The sequence below is a fragment of the Labeo rohita genome, chromosome 23 (assembly GCF_022985175.1).
Source record: "Labeo rohita strain BAU-BD-2019 chromosome 23, IGBB_LRoh.1.0, whole genome shotgun sequence".
Lineage (NCBI taxonomy): Eukaryota > Metazoa > Chordata > Actinopteri > Cypriniformes > Cyprinidae > Labeo > Labeo rohita.
In genome coordinates, this window is record NC_066891.1 from 1464603 (window position 1) to 1484532 (window position 19930).

Consider the following 19930-nt stretch of genomic DNA (forward strand, 5'->3'; position numbering starts at 1 on the left):
CAACTCAGGTTTAAAGGGAAGTAGAAAAAAAAATTATTTGCTTAAAGAAAATGAATTTTTAAGACCAATAACATTTTGTTGGTTTGTGGGTGTATTTTTTTATGACAATCTTTTATTGCAAAAAAATTGTATTGGTCCTGAAAATGCATTAATCTGTTCAGCCATCTTGTGGCTACAAGTTTTGTTGTGTTTTGCTGATAGAGTGAATTGTGTTTATAGATAAACCACAGGGACCTCTAGTGGTCAAACTGAATATGATGTTCAAATGCACCTTACAAATGCACTGGTAGTCTTTATTACAAGCTTATGAGTAGCTAAAATATAAGTATTTTTATATTTAATTTGATCATTTTTATAGTACTATACTTTTGATATTTTAAATTAGACTTTATTTTGATATTTTCTGCATTTTAAGTGCAGTTGAAATTTTTATTTTTATTTTTGTCACCTTTAGTAGTTTTTTGTTTTTTTTAATGTCTGTAAAAATTAGATTTTTTTAATGTTGTAAATGAAACCAAGATACTTGGAGTTACAACAGTTATTTTTTCGGTGCGTGTAGTTTTAGTTTTTAGTTTTTTATTTTGGTACTTGAAATAAAAAAAAAAGATGTATATTTTTTTAAATATTTCATTTTCAGTAAAGAAAATGTTTTAGTTAACAAAAATAGCCCTGGTGCAAACTTTAAGAGTCACTGATTAGTAATTTCAAGAAAAATGTTTAGTATATGCAATGATTTTTGGCTTATTTAGACATTTTTTTTGGCTAACTTCTAGTCTTTGTAGGGAAATTGAATTAATATTTGTTTATATTCATTGTTATTTATATTGTTTGTGTTTTTTATATTATTTTTATTCTGATTTACTTTTTTCAGATTTTTTTTTTGAACATTTAAAATGTTTAATGTATGTAAAAAAGAGGTTAGCTGTCTTAATAGTACAGTAGCAAAAACCAGCCGGTTTAATTAATAACAGGTCACCGTGAGGGTAAATGTTTAAGGAAAACTCAATTACGTGCAGGAAAGCTTGACTAACATAATAAATGTTAATGAGAATGAGCTTGTTTGACGTAAGCCCTAATGAAACAGGATGAAGTCTGTCAGGGGCCACAGAAGCTGATGAAAAGAGGTTTGAGCTTCACGCCAAACTCTGCAATTAAGAGAACGTTCCCCTCCGTTCTGTTTATAGAAAACAGTGCAGATCTCATTTTAATGATGCTGAGGATGGGCGACTTAAAACCCCCTTGTGAAAACATGACAGACAGATCGCTTACACATCCTGAACAAAGCGCTCAGGAGCTTGGAGAGTCTCCGTTCATGAACCCAAAGTCAGCAGACGAGACTCTCTAGCTCTGTGCTTCTGCTCCAAAACCCACTAAGCACCTGCATAGACAGCTTTTAACACTTTAGAATTGTGTTCCAAATGCAGTAGCTGTTCAAAGTCATTATAGTAATTTTAAGATCCCTTATTTTGGCCAGTTTCGAAGGCAGCTTTGCTTAGCAATCCCAGAATGCACTGTAACGAGCTGAGTCCAAGATTGTGAACAAAACGAGATAAATTTTGTTATAAATATCCTGTTAATTCATTTAGTACTGAATTGTATAGATTGAATTAAATTGTTTAATAATATGTGACCCTGGACCACAAAACCAGCCATAAGTCGCACGGGTATATTTGTAGCAATAGCCAACAATACACTGTATGAGTCAAAATGATCGATGATTCTTTTATGCCAAAAATCATTAATATATTAAGTAAAGATCATGTTCCATGAAGATATTTTGTACATTTCCTACCATAAAAATATCAAAACTTATTTTTGATTAATAATACTCATTGCTAAAAACTTTATTTGGACAACTTTAAAAGCAATTTTCTCAGTATTTTGATTTTTTGCACCTTCAGATTCCAGATTTGCAAATAGTTGTATCTCGGCCGAATATTATCCTATCCTAACAAACCATACATCAATGGAAAGTATTTATTCGGTTTTCAAATAAAGTATAAATGTATTATGACTGGTTTTGTGGTCCAGGGTCACATATGTAATAATAATAATTATTATTATTATTATTATTATTTTTTTTTTTTTTTTTTTTTTTTTTTACTGTTATTTATATACTATTGTAGGATTTATTCATTCTGAATTGGATTTTATTTTTATATTTTCAGTTTTCAGTTTAATTTGAGTATTCAGTGTTTTTAGCAGTTTTGTTTTTGTAATTTTTTATTTGTTTTTAATTATTAATATTTATATTTAGCTTTAATTTATTTCTACTTTTATTTATTCATTGTAGTTCAACTTACCTATTTCAAGTTTTAGGAATTTTGTTATGTGCTTTGGTCATTTTCATTAGTTTTTCAATATTGTTATATAGCTTTAACATTTTTTTGTTTATTTTTATTTTAGTTCTTCAACATTAGATGTTTTTCAGTAGTTTTAGTTAAAATTTTTCCATGTTGTTTTGCATGTTTGTCATTTTTATTACTTTTCCTTAAATATTTCTATTTAGACTTTTTTTTATTATTTTAGTAATATTGGTTCCTTTTTTTAAGTTTAAGTGTTTAGTGTTTTGTTTGATAATGTGCTTAATAAGTTTTCATATACATTTTATTTTATGTTTTATATTTATAGAAATTAATGTCTAATACAACATTTTCTAGGTTTAAGTTACTGTACACTTTGATGTAAGTTTAATAATACATGTAATAAGTTCTAATATATTCTAATATATTTTATATACAATTTTTCTTTTGCCAGGTTATTTTACTTTGTCAGTTAGTGAAAATAATTTGTAAAAGTTTTAGTTTTAGTTCTCAATAACGACACTAACTTAAACATATCACATATTAGCAGCATAATAAAACCAAACTATTATAATTGATAGCGAGTTGCATCTTTTGTGGGCCTCAGTGGTCTATGTAGTGCGTTCCAAAGTGGTCACTAATGAGAATGCAGGATGTTTATGTTGACCGTACACAACAGACAGAGAAGTAGTGCATTCGTTCCTGTAACAGAACCTCTCTTTTTTGGTTTTGTTTGGCTTGTCCTTGATTCTCAGTGTGTTTGGTCTGGCGTGTGGTGTCTCCGCTCTGTTGGCTCATTGATCAACCAGCTGGACTGTTTATAAAGATGAACTTGATGTAATAAATATCATAGATTTTGGGCTGTTTGGCTTTTCAAAACATGCTGTTTCAAACTAGTGGAAAGTTTCATCCAAAATACCCTTTTAGGTTCATTTTATTTCATGTTGTCCATTTGCGTCTGTAGATTTCAATTACAATGCAAATCTTCAAATGTTTTTTCTCCACTTTAGCAGTACTTGCTTACACCAAAACTTAGAATTTTATTCCTCTCTATATTCTGAAGGTTTTTACTGTAGGGTTTGTTCATATTTTATTCACCTGATTTTATACAACAGTTTATTGCTAAAGACATAGTGAAAATGTATTTTTTTCTGTTGGTTGGCAGTATTTTCGGATTTATGGAGTGATAAAAACAGATATCCAAAATCCCTTCTATAAAAACTTTTAGCTATAATAAGTCAACAAAATCAACCAAGAATTTTGAAACTGGCTTTATCCAGTGTTCAGATTTATCTTCTGCAATTTTGTGCATAATTAATTAGATAATGCATTTTTTGCACGTTTGAACGTAAAACTTTAGAAAATTTCAAAAATACACAATTTTAGCAATTTTTAATGTGATCAATCAACCGCTAAGTATGGTAATATACATTTTTACCCTGTTCACCTGTGGTGTCTTTTAGGGCCCGAGGGGACCTGACGGCCCTCCAGGAGAGCCGGGCCCTGAGGGCGTAAAGGTATCAGCATCCCTACAGACACAAAACATACACACACATAGACAATTACACAGGCATGTAAACGTTAGACTGTTTTGTTGTAGGAAGACATTGTGTTGACATGCCCCTGTGTTGTACACCAGCTTCCTGTTTCAACAGGAAATAGATCACACAGGATAGAAAACTGCACTTTTATGGCGACTTTCACGCCACCACAAAACCCTAAACAATTACATTGTGATTTGCATTACAAAGCTACTGAATGATCGTGATGCGCAGACACGCGTCTCACATGCCTGACGGCTTGCCTGCTTTTGTTTTGCAGGGTGAAAAGGGATCGCCTGGGAAAAATGGAGCTCCGGGATTCATCGTAAGCAACTCTAAACATTTTAAAATTCATTTAAATTGAGATGAAGTTGTCCCCAGAAGTTAGATGAATCTGACAAGATGCAGTCTGTAGTCTGTAGTCTGTAGTCTAGTTAATACTACATAATGCATGATGTAGATTTAAGCCGCAGATGGTTTTGTTGAGCTTGTTTTGGTTCAGAAGGAGGTCAGTGAGCTTCAGCTGAAATTTTTGGTGTTTGTTTGTGTGTGTATGTAGGGTAAAGCTGGAGCTCCAGGGAAGAGAGGATCAGCAGGAACGCCTGTAAGTCTCGTTCTGTCTGTCAGTGTTCGGAGAATAAATGACTAAAATCTGTGATGCTCCTATGTTAACTACTCAACTTAAGCTGGTTTCATTACAGCATCACTTTTATATTGATTTGCAAGTGACTCTTATGAGCCAGTTAATGAATTTGTCACAGACTGAATCACTTTGAACTGGTCTAATGAATCAGTCAGAGTGGCTCTTGGCTTGCTAGACTGCATTATTAATTAATTGTGTACAAATTGAGTTGAACTGAGAATTGTTATTGTGTAATGCTGTTCTCACTAATTAAGTCTAATTACTGACGAGTTTTAGGATGCTGGGAATTCAAAGAAGGTAAAATATGTTACCAAAAGTATTATTCTTTTTTTCGTTAAAATAAATTAAATTATTTTCTTTAATTACTTTAAAATAATCATATTAAAAAAAGTATGATATATTACCACCAAAATACTATTATATTTTAATAAATATTATTTTCTTAAAATAGTAGAATATGTTGCCAAAATACAATTTTAAATGAATATTATTTTAATACTCAAAATTACTAAAATAATACTAAAATAGTAAAATACGTTGTCATAAATCATATTAATTTAGTTTAAATTAATATTGTTTTCTTTTAATACTATTACTAAAATACTATTATTATTAATTCTCAAAAGTAATTTTAATCATGTCAAAATAGTACAAAATGTAGCCAAAATGATATTAATTAATAATCAATTAATAATCTTTTAATACACAGAAGTATCAAATTAACCATGTTGAAATAGTACTTCATGTTGCCAAAAATACTATAATTTTTGTTTAAATTAATATTATTTTCTTTATTTCCCAAAAGTATTAAATTAATCAAGTTAGAAATAGAAATTAGAATTAGAAGTTAGAAATACTGCAGTATGTAGCCAAAAATACTGTTGTTTTTGTTTAATTAAATATATATATTTTTTAAATACTCACAAGTATTAAATTAGTACAGTATATAGGCAAAAATACTATTACTTTTGTGTAAACAAATTTTTATAATTTTCTTTTAATGCTCAAAAGTATTAAAATAGTGGTTAAGGAACCAGAATCATACAGTGGAGTCTCCCAATGATCCCCGCTCTGCTTTGAGATGAATGAGTCGAGCGTCTGTGTTTTCCTGTAATAAAGTGCAAGTGTGTTTTCCTGTCAGGATGTGTGAAGTGTTTGTCGAAGCCTGAGGGGTTTTAGCGCTCTTGAGCTCACAGCATCCTCTAGTGGCTGATGCTGAACGTGTAGTTTTGGCAGCCGTGCTGCTTGGTGTTTTACAGCGCTGCGGATGCATTCGCAACTCAGAAGATGTATGACCGTAAACCGCAGGGTTCCTGTGAACAGCTGCAGAAATGTGATGTGATCCAGTGACACACCTGTTTAATAACAGTCAGTCAAAACAACCGAATATGCAAATACTGTCAGCGATGATGTTGGCAGATTTTTAGCAGCACATTCTACAGCAAAATACACTAGTGTTTAAAAGATTAGGCTCAGTGAGTTTTTTACGTTTTTAAAAACATATTTTCTGCTTACCTAGGCTGCATTTATTTGATCAAAAATACAGTAAAATGATGAAACATTATTACCATTTTAAATATGTGTTTCTGTGTGAATATATTGTAAAATGTAATTTATTTCTATGATCAAAGCTGAATTTTCAGCATCATTACAGTCTTCAGTGTCACATGATCCTTCAGAAATAATATTAGTTGTACCTAAATAATACTATTATTCAATTGTAATAATCAAAGGTATTAAAATAAAATGGTAAAATCCTACCAAAAAAAAAAAATATATATATATATATATATAATATATATATATATATTTTTTTTTGTAATACTCAACGGTAATAAAATAATTATTTTTTTTAAATATATATTTTATTGTAATAATCAAAAGTACTAAAATAATTACATTAAAATAATAAAATATGTTAACAATTGTGTTTCTTTAAATAAATATTGTTTTATTTGATAAAATAATCATATTAAAATAGTACAAAAATATTTAATTGTTTAAATAAATAATATTGTTTTTTAATATTCAAAAGTATTAAAAGTAAAATATGTTGCCAAAAAATATTAGTTTTTTAAAAATAAAAACTATTATTTTATTGTAATACTCAAAAGTACTAAAATAATTTGTTAAAATAATAAAATGTTACCAAAAATTATTTTTCTTTAACTAAATATTGTTTTATTTGATAAAATAATCATATTAAAATAGTAAAAAGTTTGTTTGTTTGTTTAAATAAGTAATATTTTATTCAAAAGTATTAAAGTAATTGCATTAAAATGATGAAATATGTAGCCAAATATTAAAGTTTACTGTCTGCTGCCTACATAGTCAGCTCCCTTCTAAGGCATCTTAACTGTTATGAAACCTTGTAAGTATGTACTAATTTGATGTTCATTGCAATGCATTCTGGGATTGCCTATCTTTGAATCTGGCCAGTTATAAACCACATTCAAGCCTTAAAATGCTCCATGTGTGTATTTATCGTAACTCAGTTTCCTTGAATGTAAAGCATGTGAAGTGAAGGTATAGTTGGGAGGGTCACATATGGAAGCGTTTATGGCTGTTATTAATGCTTCTTTACTGCTGGAAAATGCAGTGCACTTATGACTGTTGATGAATGTGGTGATAAAAATACTGCGTTGATGTTCTTAAAGCAGTACGACGCTCACAGCATCAGCGCTGTGTTGCTTTCAGCAGTCATGGAAACCAAGAAGTGAGCATCTCTGTTGTGGGAACAATGAGATTTCGGCAAGAAATACTCTGATAAGACAGGTGGACGTTAAAGCCAGCGCTTCCTGTTTCTCAGCGTATCTGCGTCTGATAAAGACGGAAAGAAAAACAGCTGAAAATGAGAGCAGAATGGCAGCGGGTCCCCATTGAATTGCTACTCAAGGTTACATTTCCATCATAGAAACGAACACAAAGTCAGCCGCTTCCATCAAGCTCTTCTGTAGAGAGTCAGAAAATGTGTGTTTAAAAATCACTAATCATTAATTTGTATATTTGAGTAATAGCTTGAGCACTTATTTACTTATTTGTGCTTTTGCGTTGCTCAGGTTTTGTTCTTTCAAAGCTTATTTACAGTAGGTTTCATTTGTGAATCAGTTTTGTCTTGTTTTTTTTCTTAAAACTCCACTGAAGAAAGAAACAACACACAAATAAGTCATTAGTTGTCATCCAATGTAAGTCTACAGCGGTAAAATTAATGTAGAAAGCATCTCAAGATTGTTTGAGAAATCTGAGCATGGTTTGAGACATGAAACTCTAGTGTCATATTTACTATAAATAATATTATATGTAATAATTTTTTTAATGTTTTGAATGAAATTGTTGTTAGTGTAGTGTTTTTGTTGTTTTTATCAATTATCTTTTCTTTTCTTTTTTTTACAAATTAAAATTTTTTTAATTTACATTTTTAATAAATTAGAAATGTTGTTTTGGCAAGTAGCTAAAATAAAAAAAAGCTTTTTATAATTTGTTTTATTTTATTTTTATTTATTTATTTGATTATTATTTTATTGTATTTTAGTTAACTTTTTAGTTTAACTTTTAGTTAACTTTATTTCAAGTAACGATTTTTTAATGGTTTTTACTTTTAGTTTTAGTTAACTATATTAACCCTGTACTTGGCTTTTTTTTTTTTCAGGAGAAAATTTGTTTATATTCATTCTTGTTTTATGTTGTTTTATTGAACTGAATAAAGTGTAATCTGATTTTATGAAGTCTAAACATGTATATGAATCTGATATAATCACTGTGTGTGTGTGTTTTGCAGGGTAAAGCAGGTCCACCCGGAAGCACAGGTGAAAAAGGTCCTCCAGGTGAACCTGTGAGTATTAAAACACAAAATAATAATGTCTGCATTATTGCATGCTGCAGCGCAGCACCTGACTTTAAAACGTACAGCGGTCATATTTATCCAGTGAAATCATAGCCTTTTTAATTTTAATAGTCACATTACGTTATATGGCAATAATTGTCATTGATGACATTGAGATAAAACTGGACAAATAAAATAAAATAAAATCTAATAATCTGCTTTAAAGGAGAAGTCCACTTCCAGAACAACAATTTACAAATAATGTACTCACCCCCTTGTCATCCAAGATGTTCATGTCTTTCTGTCTTCAGTCGTAAAGAAATTATGGTTTTTGAGGAAAACATTTCAGGATTTTTCTCCATATAATGGACTTAATTGGTACCACGATTTTGAACTTCCAAAATAGTTTAAATGCAGCTTCAAAGGCTCTAAACGATCCCAGCTGAGGAAGAAGGGTCTTATCTAGTGAAACGATCGGTCATTTTTTTTGAAAAATAAAATTTTGTATACTTTTTAAGCACAAAAGCTCATGTATCACAGGCTCTGGGATGCACGTCCACGATACTATGAATTAGTGATGGGTCGTTCTTGAACGATTCTTTCATTTTGAAAGAATCTTTAATGTGACTCGGGAAGAACGAGTCATCTGGGAGTGATTCATTCAGTCATGCATGCGCAACATCCTATTAGGTTCTGTACTGGAATTAGTTCACCTGTTTCGAGTCTTCGGGTTTTTCGAGTCGTTCGTTCATCTTATGGGGCTGTCACGTGATGAACGAACGACTCAATCAAGAAAACTTGTCAGATAAGAGGTGAGGTGAGTTAATCATAGACTAAAGACCCAGGTAAACAATGAATTAATCTTTTCTGTTTCTTATAGCATTATAGTTTTGTCTTGTTTGTAGTATGATCAATGTTTGTGTAAGCAGTAGATGTGTTAGGGAAGTAACACATAACATTTTAATCATATTTCGCTAAAATGAACGAAATGACTCGAAAAAAGATTCGTTTATTTTGCTGAACGAGACTCAAAGGTCCGAGTCGATAAAATGTTCCGAACTTCCCTTCACTACTACGAATCACGTCTAAGTTCATCGTCTGCGTACTCCAGCTCAAAAAGGTTGAGTATGGCGAAAAACTCCATCGTATTTTCTCCTACAACTTCAGAATTGTCCGACATCGTTGTACCTTTTTGTTTGTAAACAGCGTTTGACTTACTTGCACTTTCTTAGTCTTTGCGCATTCGCTTTGTAAACACTGGGTCTGTAGTTCCACCTACGTTCCGCGTGACGTTTTGGCGTGATTCAATAGTACGTAGCACCATGAGCCTGTGCTACATGAGCTTTTGTGCTTAAAAAGTATAAAAATTTTTTTCCAAAAACAATCACCTATCGTTTCGCTAGATAACACCCTTCTTCCTTGGCTGGGAGCCAACTGTGTGTGTGTGTGAACCATGGGTGTTGGAGGCTAAAGAGACTGTAGTTTAGCCCCCGCTGAGATGTGCGTGCTTGTAAAACCGTATTTCAATGTGGTTTCAAAACGGACATGGCACACAGCTGTGCCACTCTTACACAATTTGAAAGTGGTTGAAATTAAAACAACGAGTGTACGTTGTGAGCGAATAATTTGTAGAGATCTGCTAGAAGAAGCAGTCATTATGAACAGCTGGTTTGTATGGAGACATCAGATGACCAAACTACATCAGAATTCGCCGATGGAAAAATCAAGTGAGCCCGGGTCGATTTGTGTTCACGATGCATGTTTTTTAGCGAACCGTACCTTTAGCCGAATGCGAACCGTGCTCAGACCACCTCCCGAGATGATCTCGTTTCGGTTCGCTTCTAAGGGGTCTGAGATCGTTTGGAGTGTTCACACATGGGCCAAAAATCACGCGAACCATGCTCAGACCTCTGAAAAGGACCAAGTGTGAAAACACCCTTATAGACCAATTATAAGTTTGTAAACACTTGGTTGAATGCCGAAAACCCCGGAGAGAATTACATGGATACGGTACAAAATAGTTACATTTAAAAACATTATATTGATTAGATGTCATTTGCATATTACAAGAGCTTATTTATCGCTATCACCCAGCGATAACCACTGTTATTTAACGAAATTGACATTAGATAGTGGGATAGTCTTACAGATCCGAAACAGGGATGACGTTTTTCTGCACTGCAAAAAATGCTTTTCTTACTTCGATTTTTTTGTCGTTTCCAGCCAAAATATCTAACAAGCAAAAAATATTGTCTTGTTTTCAGAAAAATGACATCAAATTTAAGTGAGTTTTTGCTTAGAACAAGCAAAATAATATGCCAGTGGGGTAAGCAAAATAATCTTATTTCAAGCAGAAAACAAGATTATTTTTCTTACCCCATTGGCAGATTATTTTGCTTGTTTCAAGCCAAAACTCACTTAATTTTGACTAGTTTTTTCTGAAAACAAGACAATCATTTTGACTTGTCTAGAAAATCCTTCTTGATTTAAGAATTTTTAAATAATTTGGCTGGAAACAAGACAAAAAAATCTAAGTAAGAAAAGCATTTTTTGCAGTGTGGTGACAGAAAATGACATTTTTTTAAGTGGCAGTCTATGAAGCTGTAGAATGACAGAATAAAAAAAAGGTACATTTAATTTTATATTTAAAAACTTTATTTTTTATTCTTGCAATTCTGAGATTATATCTCACTCAGTATTGACAAACTCACTATTTTTGAGTCACAAAGTCTGAATTAGGAGATATAAAATTTGTGAGAAAAAAAGTCAGAATTGTGAGATTAAATAAATGCTATGTAGAAATGTTAATAGTAAATAGTAGGTTTAAATAATATTTGATGCTGTAACTGTAGGGCTAATACAATATGTCCCTTATGAACAGCATATGTGAATATTATTTATATATTTATGCTTTAAAAAGTAATCATAGCAGTTTCCATCCATAGCATGTCCGATTAAACGTCTGCGTTTAGCTTCAAATGGCGTCTTTGATGACAGTATTGTATAAAAATTATTTGCATTCCGATTTTGACTTTTTTTTTCTTTTATTCCATGTATTTTACCCATTGACCTCCACTTGTTTCTCTGCTCAATAAAAGTGATTTTTGCATAATAGGTTCCCTTTAAATAAACACAAAGTGTTGGACCGTAAAGTGTTAATTGTATATAAACAAACAGAAATAAAGATCTAAAACTGCTTCAACTGAAGGACATTGAATTGCACTGCACATTGTGTTCATATGGCTCGCGGTGTGCTAAACCTTCAGAAATGTGCTGTGTATAGTCTCAGCAAGCGTGCATGACGTGACTCGCCGATGTGTCTTTCTTGTGTAACACATGTAAGTCATGATTCGAGGACCTCCAAGGGTTTGTGAGGCGTTTAGCTGCTCGTTGTGGCATTTCTGGCGTTGAGCGCGAGGGCTTCGTGTCATTACGTCTAAACATGTAATCAGCCGCTCTGTCAGCAGATGAAAGACTCTGAGCAGCGTCTCTGGAACGGCTTCGTGTTTCCATTCTTTGATCCCGCATGCATCTGAATGTCCTCACGCTGACATTTAAAAATGCATCCACGCGTTTATGCCGTTCACATGCGCATAAAAACATACAGGGCGAAGTTCACCTCTGGTTAGGCGTAATCGTAAGATCTCCTCACATCCTGCTCCAAGGGCGATTCATGTAAATCTAATTTATGACATCAAAACAAGAGTTGTTTATGGAAAACGGTTTGTTTTTGAAGGGAATGAGAATGATTTCATATTTATTTCATATTTATTTGATCGTTTAGGGATCCAAAGGCCCTCCGGGGGATCCGGGACCAGATGGAGGGCAGGGTCACGAGGTACTTACTGCATTTTTGTGTGTAATGGAGTTCTTCTGTGTTCTATTATGCAATAGCATGCAAATTAAATAAGGGATAATTCAGTGCAGTCAGACTGCAGTTGTATAATGTGGTTAACTTTAATATAGATTACATAAGGAGTGCACTTCAGAATCATTAATAATTTTGATTTTGATTAATTATGTTGCATGTGTGTTTTGAATCTGATATACAAGCATGCCTGTTCTCATCTGCATGTGTTTTTCACTCTTTTCGTGCATGCACAGGGACCTCCAGGACCTGAAGGAGAGCAGGGGCCTGTGGGTGAACCAGGACTCAAGGTGAGGCAAAACTTTGAACTCTGTAAAGCCTGACATGATATGCAATTTGCTACAGATGCTGATATTTATGTGATGAAATATGAAGCTTGTAATGTAAATCAGTGAGATCTTTTTAACAGTACAGCAGATACTAACGGCCCTATGAAAACGCGGACAGAATCGCGGAATTCAGTCATAAAAACAGAATTTACTGAATAATGCGGAATTTATCAAAGTTTGAATTAATTAATCAAAAGTAGGTCATTACACTTAAATCAAACCATAATATGGACTAGTATCTGTAAATATGACGCCGCATTTAAATGTAAATCCTGCATGTTCTGCGTGTCTCTGTTTTAATGAATGGAGCAGACAAGCGGTTTTGTTTACTACACACACTGAAGTGCGTGACGCTCATGGTGATTTCAGCATTTGGCCGTTCCATTTTAGGAAAACTAGCGTCATATCATATACACACAGAAATATATATGTAAACCCGTCAAAATAATAGTCCGGTTTAACTTGAAGAAATTGTGCCAGAAATATATTACTACTACTACTAAAATGAAACAAACATTATTTTTTAGAGTATAATCACACAACATTTCTTCCATGTTTTAATTTTAATAGTAAATTCCCTTTTGTTTGCGAAAAAAAAAAGAAAAAAAAGTTTGCTTAATTTTAAATATTTAAAAGATAAATGAAATTAATGTTTTATGCCTTCATTTGATAACCAGAACATTTCAAATACTAAAAACAGAATTTCTGAGGGTAAAAAAAAAACCTTTCATAAAGCTATTTTAAGAATAAATTTGAATAAATTAAAGGGCTGCTATTATGCTTTTTCACTTTTTGAATTTTAGTCAGTGTGTGGTGTGTATCTTTGGGCATAAAAAAGATCTACAAAGTTACAGATCTCAAAGTCCACTCCAAAAGAAGATATTTTTCGTTTTTGAAAAAAAATCCCTTTTCAAGAACTACAACGAACGGCTCCTTTGGACTACAATGTTTGTTTTCCGCATGCAATGATGTCACAACGTGGTCCATTAGAATATCATTAAATTAAATCCCGCCTACGGAAACTCGAATTATTGGAGGGTGTGTGTAGGGACAAGGTGGGGAATTAGCCAAACTTTAGCGATGCTGAACACGGGTATAAATACAAGCACTGACTAGAGTGGCTGTGTCGGAGCCGTAACGCGCCACAGACGTGTGCAGTGTGTGGTAAGAGATTTATTGATCATATAGTGTAGATAACGTTAGCTTTACTTATAACACAAGTGTTTTTTAAAATGCATAAACTTGCAGTAGAATAGGATAGGCTAATCAGTGATGATGTTCTTTAATAATGTTAGGCTGCTTTTAGCCTTATACGGGAGCTGGTTTCGGGCAATGAAACTAAGTATGTAAATAATTAAATACATTAGCATGATAATATCATGTATCTGCGATCACGCAGGCTGATGATAGGACCCAACACTACTGTAGCGTATTATTTACTCACCCTCCATGCATCCTAGGTGTATATGACTTCCTTCTTTCAGATGAATGCAGTCGGAGTTGTATTAAATTTATCCTGGCACTCTCAAGCTTTAGAACGGCATAGACGGGTGTTTCTCCTCATCAGTCCAAAACAAGTCCAATAATGTGCATCCATCAATAATAAAAAGTCCCTCACACTGCTCCGGGGGGTTAATAAAGGCCTCCTGTAGTGAATCGATGCGTTTTTGTATCAAAAATAACCATATTTAATTAATCTACACAGCACTTGCTTCTTTGACAAGGGGCATGTCAGTACTGAAACACTGTCTAAGCTGTTCGCCAATCGCAACGCAGTGTGACAGCTAACCAATCACAACACATTTAGTTTTTTCGGAAGGCGGGCCTTCATTAAACCCGGAACTAATCGAGCCTTATGTGCCAGACTGGTAGACATGTATTATAATAATGTAAATTATGTTAAAAATAATGCATTTTTCAAACCACCAAGCATGAAAGCATGTTCTAGTACACCCTCAAAACAAAATCAAGACTTTGTAAAAGAGCATAATAGGACCCCTTTAAGTATGCATTTAAATAATTAGACATGCTAAAAAAACTAAATTTGATAACAATAAAACATGGTAAGAAAAATAAAACATTTTTTATAGGGCCCTAAAAATGTTATTTTTGTTAAACCTTTATTAAATTGATGTGAAATTGTATAGGTTTCATGATTTTAATTAATCAGTCATGCTCTTAGATCATTAAAATGTAATTTACCTTTAAAAAGGAGTTGAGAAAAATTAAAATGGAAAAAACGGAATTTGGGAAAAAATAAAACGGATTTCATAAGGCCCTAGATACTGACATAAAATGATGTAAACATTAGTAGTCACTCTATATTGCCAATAATATTTCTTGATGAGATTGAAATGATCCAGACATATCATGCAATGCATGATTGTTTGAGAGACAAACAAATAAAAGAAGATCATTCCTCCATTGATGAGCAGTGAAAGTGAAGCTTCTGGAACAAATGTTCCTCAAAAGGATCAGATTTGAGACTAAAAAATGATTCATGGAGAATCAAGTAAAGCCAAGCTGCTTTAGTCCAGTAAGTGTTGTAAATCATCTTGGATCATTGATAAAAATCAGTCAAGATTTGACAGCAGAAAGACACAGCTGAAGGTGGATGTTTGTACAATTAAACTAAAAGACCTTTCACTTGACAAGCTCCAATAATAACAGCATTAAAGTGAAAACCGTTGGCATTTGCAACTGCGCCTTTCTGTCTTTTTCCAGGGTGAAATGGGGCCTGTCGGAGAAGAGGGTGAACTGGGCCAGCTGGGCATTAGAGTGAGTGAAGCGACCTCATTCCTGCTCCAAAACGCCCGGGTGAACGTGATCCGTCAGTGTATTTTCATTGCTTTAACTGAGCCAAACGGCGTCAATAATCTGAACCTCGGGTCACACGCACTGAACGTCTTTGTCTCTGGTTACTCAATTATTCAAGCTATGCTCTGTTTGCTATTGGATATTATGACATCGGGAGCAGCGTTCTACCTGAGTGAAACTCATGAAATCTGTCATGCATTTTCTCAGCTCGTATTTCACCCCAAAATAAATCATAAATTTCATTCTCATTACTGCAGTGTGGAAAAAATGTAATGTTATTTCAAACTGTAAAATATTTGTTCAAAATTGTGCTAATATTGCAACCAGATATGTTGATTTGCTTATACAAATAACGTGGTTGTAATGGTTAATAGGAAGAGCAAATAAACACATTACTGAAGGAGTTTCAGCTGGTGTGTGGGATGAATCCCATCATGCTTTTCTGCATTTAAACCATGGTTTTGCACGTTTGTCTTAGGGTCCTCCAGGGCCACCTGGAGAGGACGGGCATCAAGGGAAGGACGGACCAAAGGTGAGACTGCAGATTAAGTCTCTGCTTGCATTTACATGTACATTAATGCATTTATTCAAAATGACTTGAACTGCATTTTTACGTATTATCACATAAGCGCTTCCTGACCTTGCTGATGCTAGCCACATTAATTCTTTTACGAGTTCAGGTGATTTAATACAACAAAATAATTTTTATTGATGCTTTATTATTTTATTTAATTTATTTTTGCATTTTAATTATTTTTATTTTTATTTATTTTTTTCTATTTAACCTTTTTGACCCTGATAGGGCCCTAAAAATGTTATTTTTGTTAAACCTTTATTAAATTGATGTGAAATTGTATAGGTTTCATGATTTTAATTAATTAGTCATGCTCTTAGATCATTAAAATGTAATTTACCTTTAAAAAGGAGTTGAGAAAAATTAAAATGGAAAAAACTGAATTTGGGAAAAAATAAAACGGATTTCATAAGGCCCTAGATACTGACATAAAATGATGTAAATATTAGTAGTCACTCTATATTGCCAATAATATTTCTTGATGAGATTGAAATGATCCAGACATGACTTGAACTGCATACAACAAAATGAGAAAAGTTATTTTAATATTTTGATTGATACTTGATTTTTTTTTTTTTTTTTTTTTTTTTTTTTTTTTTTTTTTATCTGTTTTAAGGAAATTTAAGGAAAATGCATGTCTTGTTGAACACCTGTCGGCTCATAAACCATTTTCTGGCAGTTTTTATCACTACACTGTAAAAAGTTGTATAAAGAGCTAAATTAAACGTAATGGAGTGCATTTTAAAAGAAAAAAAAGAAGGTTTTTGAACAGTGAGATTTTTAATGTTTTTTAAAGAAGTTTCTTTGCTCACCAAGCCTGCATTTATTTGATCCAAAGTACAGCAAAAACTGTAAAAATATGAAATATTTTTACTATTTAAAATAACTGCTTTCTATTTTAATATATTTTAAAATGTGCTTTATTCCTGTGATGTCAAAGCTGAATTTTTAGCATCATTACTCCAGTCACATGATCCTTCAGAAATCATTCTAATATTCTGATTTGCTGCTCGAAAAACATTTATTATTATCGTGTTGAAAACAGCTGAGTAGAATTATTTCAGGTTTCATTGATGAATAGAAAGTTCAGAGGAACAGCATTTATCTGAAATAGAAATCTTTAGTAAAATTATGAATGTTTTATCATCACTTCTGGTCAATTTAAAGCATCCTTGCTAAATAAAAGTATTAATTTCTATCATTTCTTTCCCCCCCAAAAAAATTATACCTACTCCAAGCTTTTGATTGGTATATTGTATAACGTTTCAAAAGCTTTTTATTTGAGATAAATGCTGTTCTTTGTATCTTTCTATTCATCAAAGAATCCTGAAAAAATACATTAAATATTGATAATAATAATAAAAATGTTTTTAAACAACAAATCAGCATATTGGAAATGATTTCTGAAGGATCATGTGACAGTGAAGACTGGAGTAATACTGCTGAAAATTTAGCTTTGATCACAGGAATAAATTACATTTTAAAATATATTCAAATAGAAAGCAGTTTTTTAAATAGTAAAAATATTTCACAATATTACTGCATTTGCTAAATTTTGGATTAAATAAATGATATATGATGAAAAACATCAAAAAACTTTTGACTGGTAGTATACATAAAGTTTTCACGTTTAATTCAATGTTACTTGCTGTTTCTTTGAAACAGGGTTCACTTAGAAGTTGCTAATAAATTTCACAAATAATTACTTCATCGTATTTTAGTATATTCTGCATCAACAGTACACAAATTGTGTAAAAACTGTTTGCTTTGAATTTTTTCCTAGGTTAGCCCACAGCGCACTTGGGTACATTGTGTTTCATTTGCCGTAATATGTTGACTCCCAAAACCATTGTACCGAAACCCACACATTTTTGGAAAAAAAATCTCATTTAAGGTTGGTTTTCGTTTTGTTATTACTTCTCAGGGTGAGCCAGGCGACCGCGGTGCAATGGGAGAAGCCGGAGAAAGAGGCGAGATTGGCGACTCTGGTCCAGTAGGTCCTCCTGGAGATCCTGGTGCAAAAGGCTTCCCGGTGAGCGACGGAGTAAATCTAAACCTAGTGGACAAAATCTCTACAAACAGCTCTTTAGATAATGCAAGTCTGTCTGAAATTTGTCCTGATGATGTGATGTTTCTTTATCAGGGACCTGAGGGCAAACAGGGTCCGCCGGGCAACCGTGGACGCCCAGGAAAGAAGGTAACTAGCATAATAAATGATTGCCAAAAAATGCATTAAATTGCATCAAAACAATATTAGGAACATCTAGATTTTACCTGCACAAGATTGGAGATGGAAATCTTTACGATTTGCAGTGTTGTGTCAGAAATATAACGGTCCTAGAACAGAGCCCTGTGGAACCCCTCTTCCTTTCGGCTTGTTTGGGACCATCCTGCTCTGTGTTTTCGCATTATATTCAACTTTTTCTTGTCATTCTCATTAGTTAGTAATGTGAGATTACATCTTCCTCATTTGTAGGGTGAAAAAGGGTCACCAGGTCACCTGGGCGAAATGGGCTCATCTGGCGAAATCGGACTGACGGGAGAGAGAGGACTCAAAGGTGCTCGTGGAACCAGAGGACCTGCAGTTAGTGTGCTTTTGTGCTTTCTCCTTTAATGCATCCCTTCACTCTTTCCGATGTTGAGAAATGGTTGTGCAAATCCCAAAGACGATTAAGCAGTTACTTAATCACCATCACTAAGGGAATTCAATAGCAGTGCCAAACGATACAGTCCAAATGAGAAATTGATGCACTTAATTCATTATCAAGGGGAAATTTGGGAACATTCTGAAGCTTGAACCCACAACCGCTGCTGTATATGATATCACCACTAGGGGAGCACTAGATAATATTGTAACAGCTGCAGTACAAATGTGATTTTGTTAGTAAAATGAATTAGGTTTGAAAATATGTGCTATTATTGCTGTAGGAGTTGAAACAGTGAGTTACAAGAGTGTAATAATTTGCTAACAAGCTGACAACGAGTTTTATCCTCAGACTTGCTGCTTTTACTGGCTCAATTAAGGCATGTGTAAACATTAGCGGGAACTGGAATCAAACCAAAGCTTTTTGATGGGATTTACACTAATGTCATTAGAGATACTGGGGACTAATCCGCTTTTCTTGTACAGTGCAGTTAAGCGCCTGCTGATTTGGTGGTTTTAGGCCGGATTTTATAAGCAGAGAAAATGTCTGGGATTGTTTTATTTTGCCCCTGCTTTTCCCCCAGGGTTTTAGGACATTGCTGAAATGTAAAAACAAGTGTAGTTAGGGAAACTCAGTGTCTTGTTTTCATAAGCAAATGGTTTTCCAAGAAGTCATAATGGGATGAGCAGCAGGAGTCATTTTTTTAAGACTCCATCCAATAATGTGTTTTTCAGCACAGGAAATTCTGGTTATTTTTAGAAGGTTATTTGTTGAGGTACGAGTGCGCCACAAAACACAAGCTAACGTATGAGTGCGTACTTTGTTCATTACCTTTCAGGGTCGACCAGGAGTTATGGGACCTCAGGGAGAACCGGGACTTCAAGGTTACCCAGTGAGTTTCATGCGTATATAAAAAATGCACTTTGTATAAGCAATGCTTACAAAATCACACTCATATTTGCAAAAAGCTTTGGGAGTGAACCCAATTACAGTAGTCTTTTGCTAATTTTTTAATGAACGAAGACCAACCAGACATGTTTATCAATTATTTTTCTCAAAGTGGTCAAATATTTGGTCTAAACTATTCATTGAATAACATTATATTGCATTAGACAAGTAAATTAGCTTTTTTTTTATCTATAGGGTCACACTGGCAAACCAGGTCCAGCAGGCTCCCTGGGACCAAAGGGAGAAAAGGTTACATAATATATTTTGATCTTTGAATTGTAATCTCAGTCTTAATGCCATATTTGAGTTAAGTTATTACATATAATGTTTAAACTCTGTGCAATGTGTGTAAATATGCATTTTTTTTCAAAGCAGTAAATCATAGTGTGAGCATTTCTATAATTGGTGTAAAGCTAGATTTTAAAAAACAGTGTTAGAT

General features: G+C 33.2%; 1 protein-coding gene across 1 annotated transcript in view; it reads left to right on the forward strand.

Annotated features, from left to right (window-relative positions):
- The window catches only part of LOC127154651 (collagen alpha-1(XXIV) chain), a 130506-nt gene that overhangs the window by 83227 nt on the left and 27349 nt on the right, over window positions 1-19930 (forward strand). The window contains exons 29-41 of the mRNA XM_051096329.1: window positions 3767-3820; window positions 4125-4169; window positions 4404-4448; window positions 8266-8319; window positions 12095-12148; window positions 12415-12468; window positions 15232-15285; window positions 15803-15856; window positions 17823-17930; window positions 18042-18095; window positions 18375-18482; window positions 19382-19435; window positions 19687-19740. Coding sequence (XP_050952286.1) covers window positions 3767-3820; window positions 4125-4169; window positions 4404-4448; window positions 8266-8319; window positions 12095-12148; window positions 12415-12468; window positions 15232-15285; window positions 15803-15856; window positions 17823-17930; window positions 18042-18095; window positions 18375-18482; window positions 19382-19435; window positions 19687-19740 — 792 coding nt within the window. The remainder of the gene's footprint in view (window positions 1-3766; window positions 3821-4124; window positions 4170-4403; window positions 4449-8265; window positions 8320-12094; window positions 12149-12414; window positions 12469-15231; window positions 15286-15802; window positions 15857-17822; window positions 17931-18041; window positions 18096-18374; window positions 18483-19381; window positions 19436-19686; window positions 19741-19930) is intronic.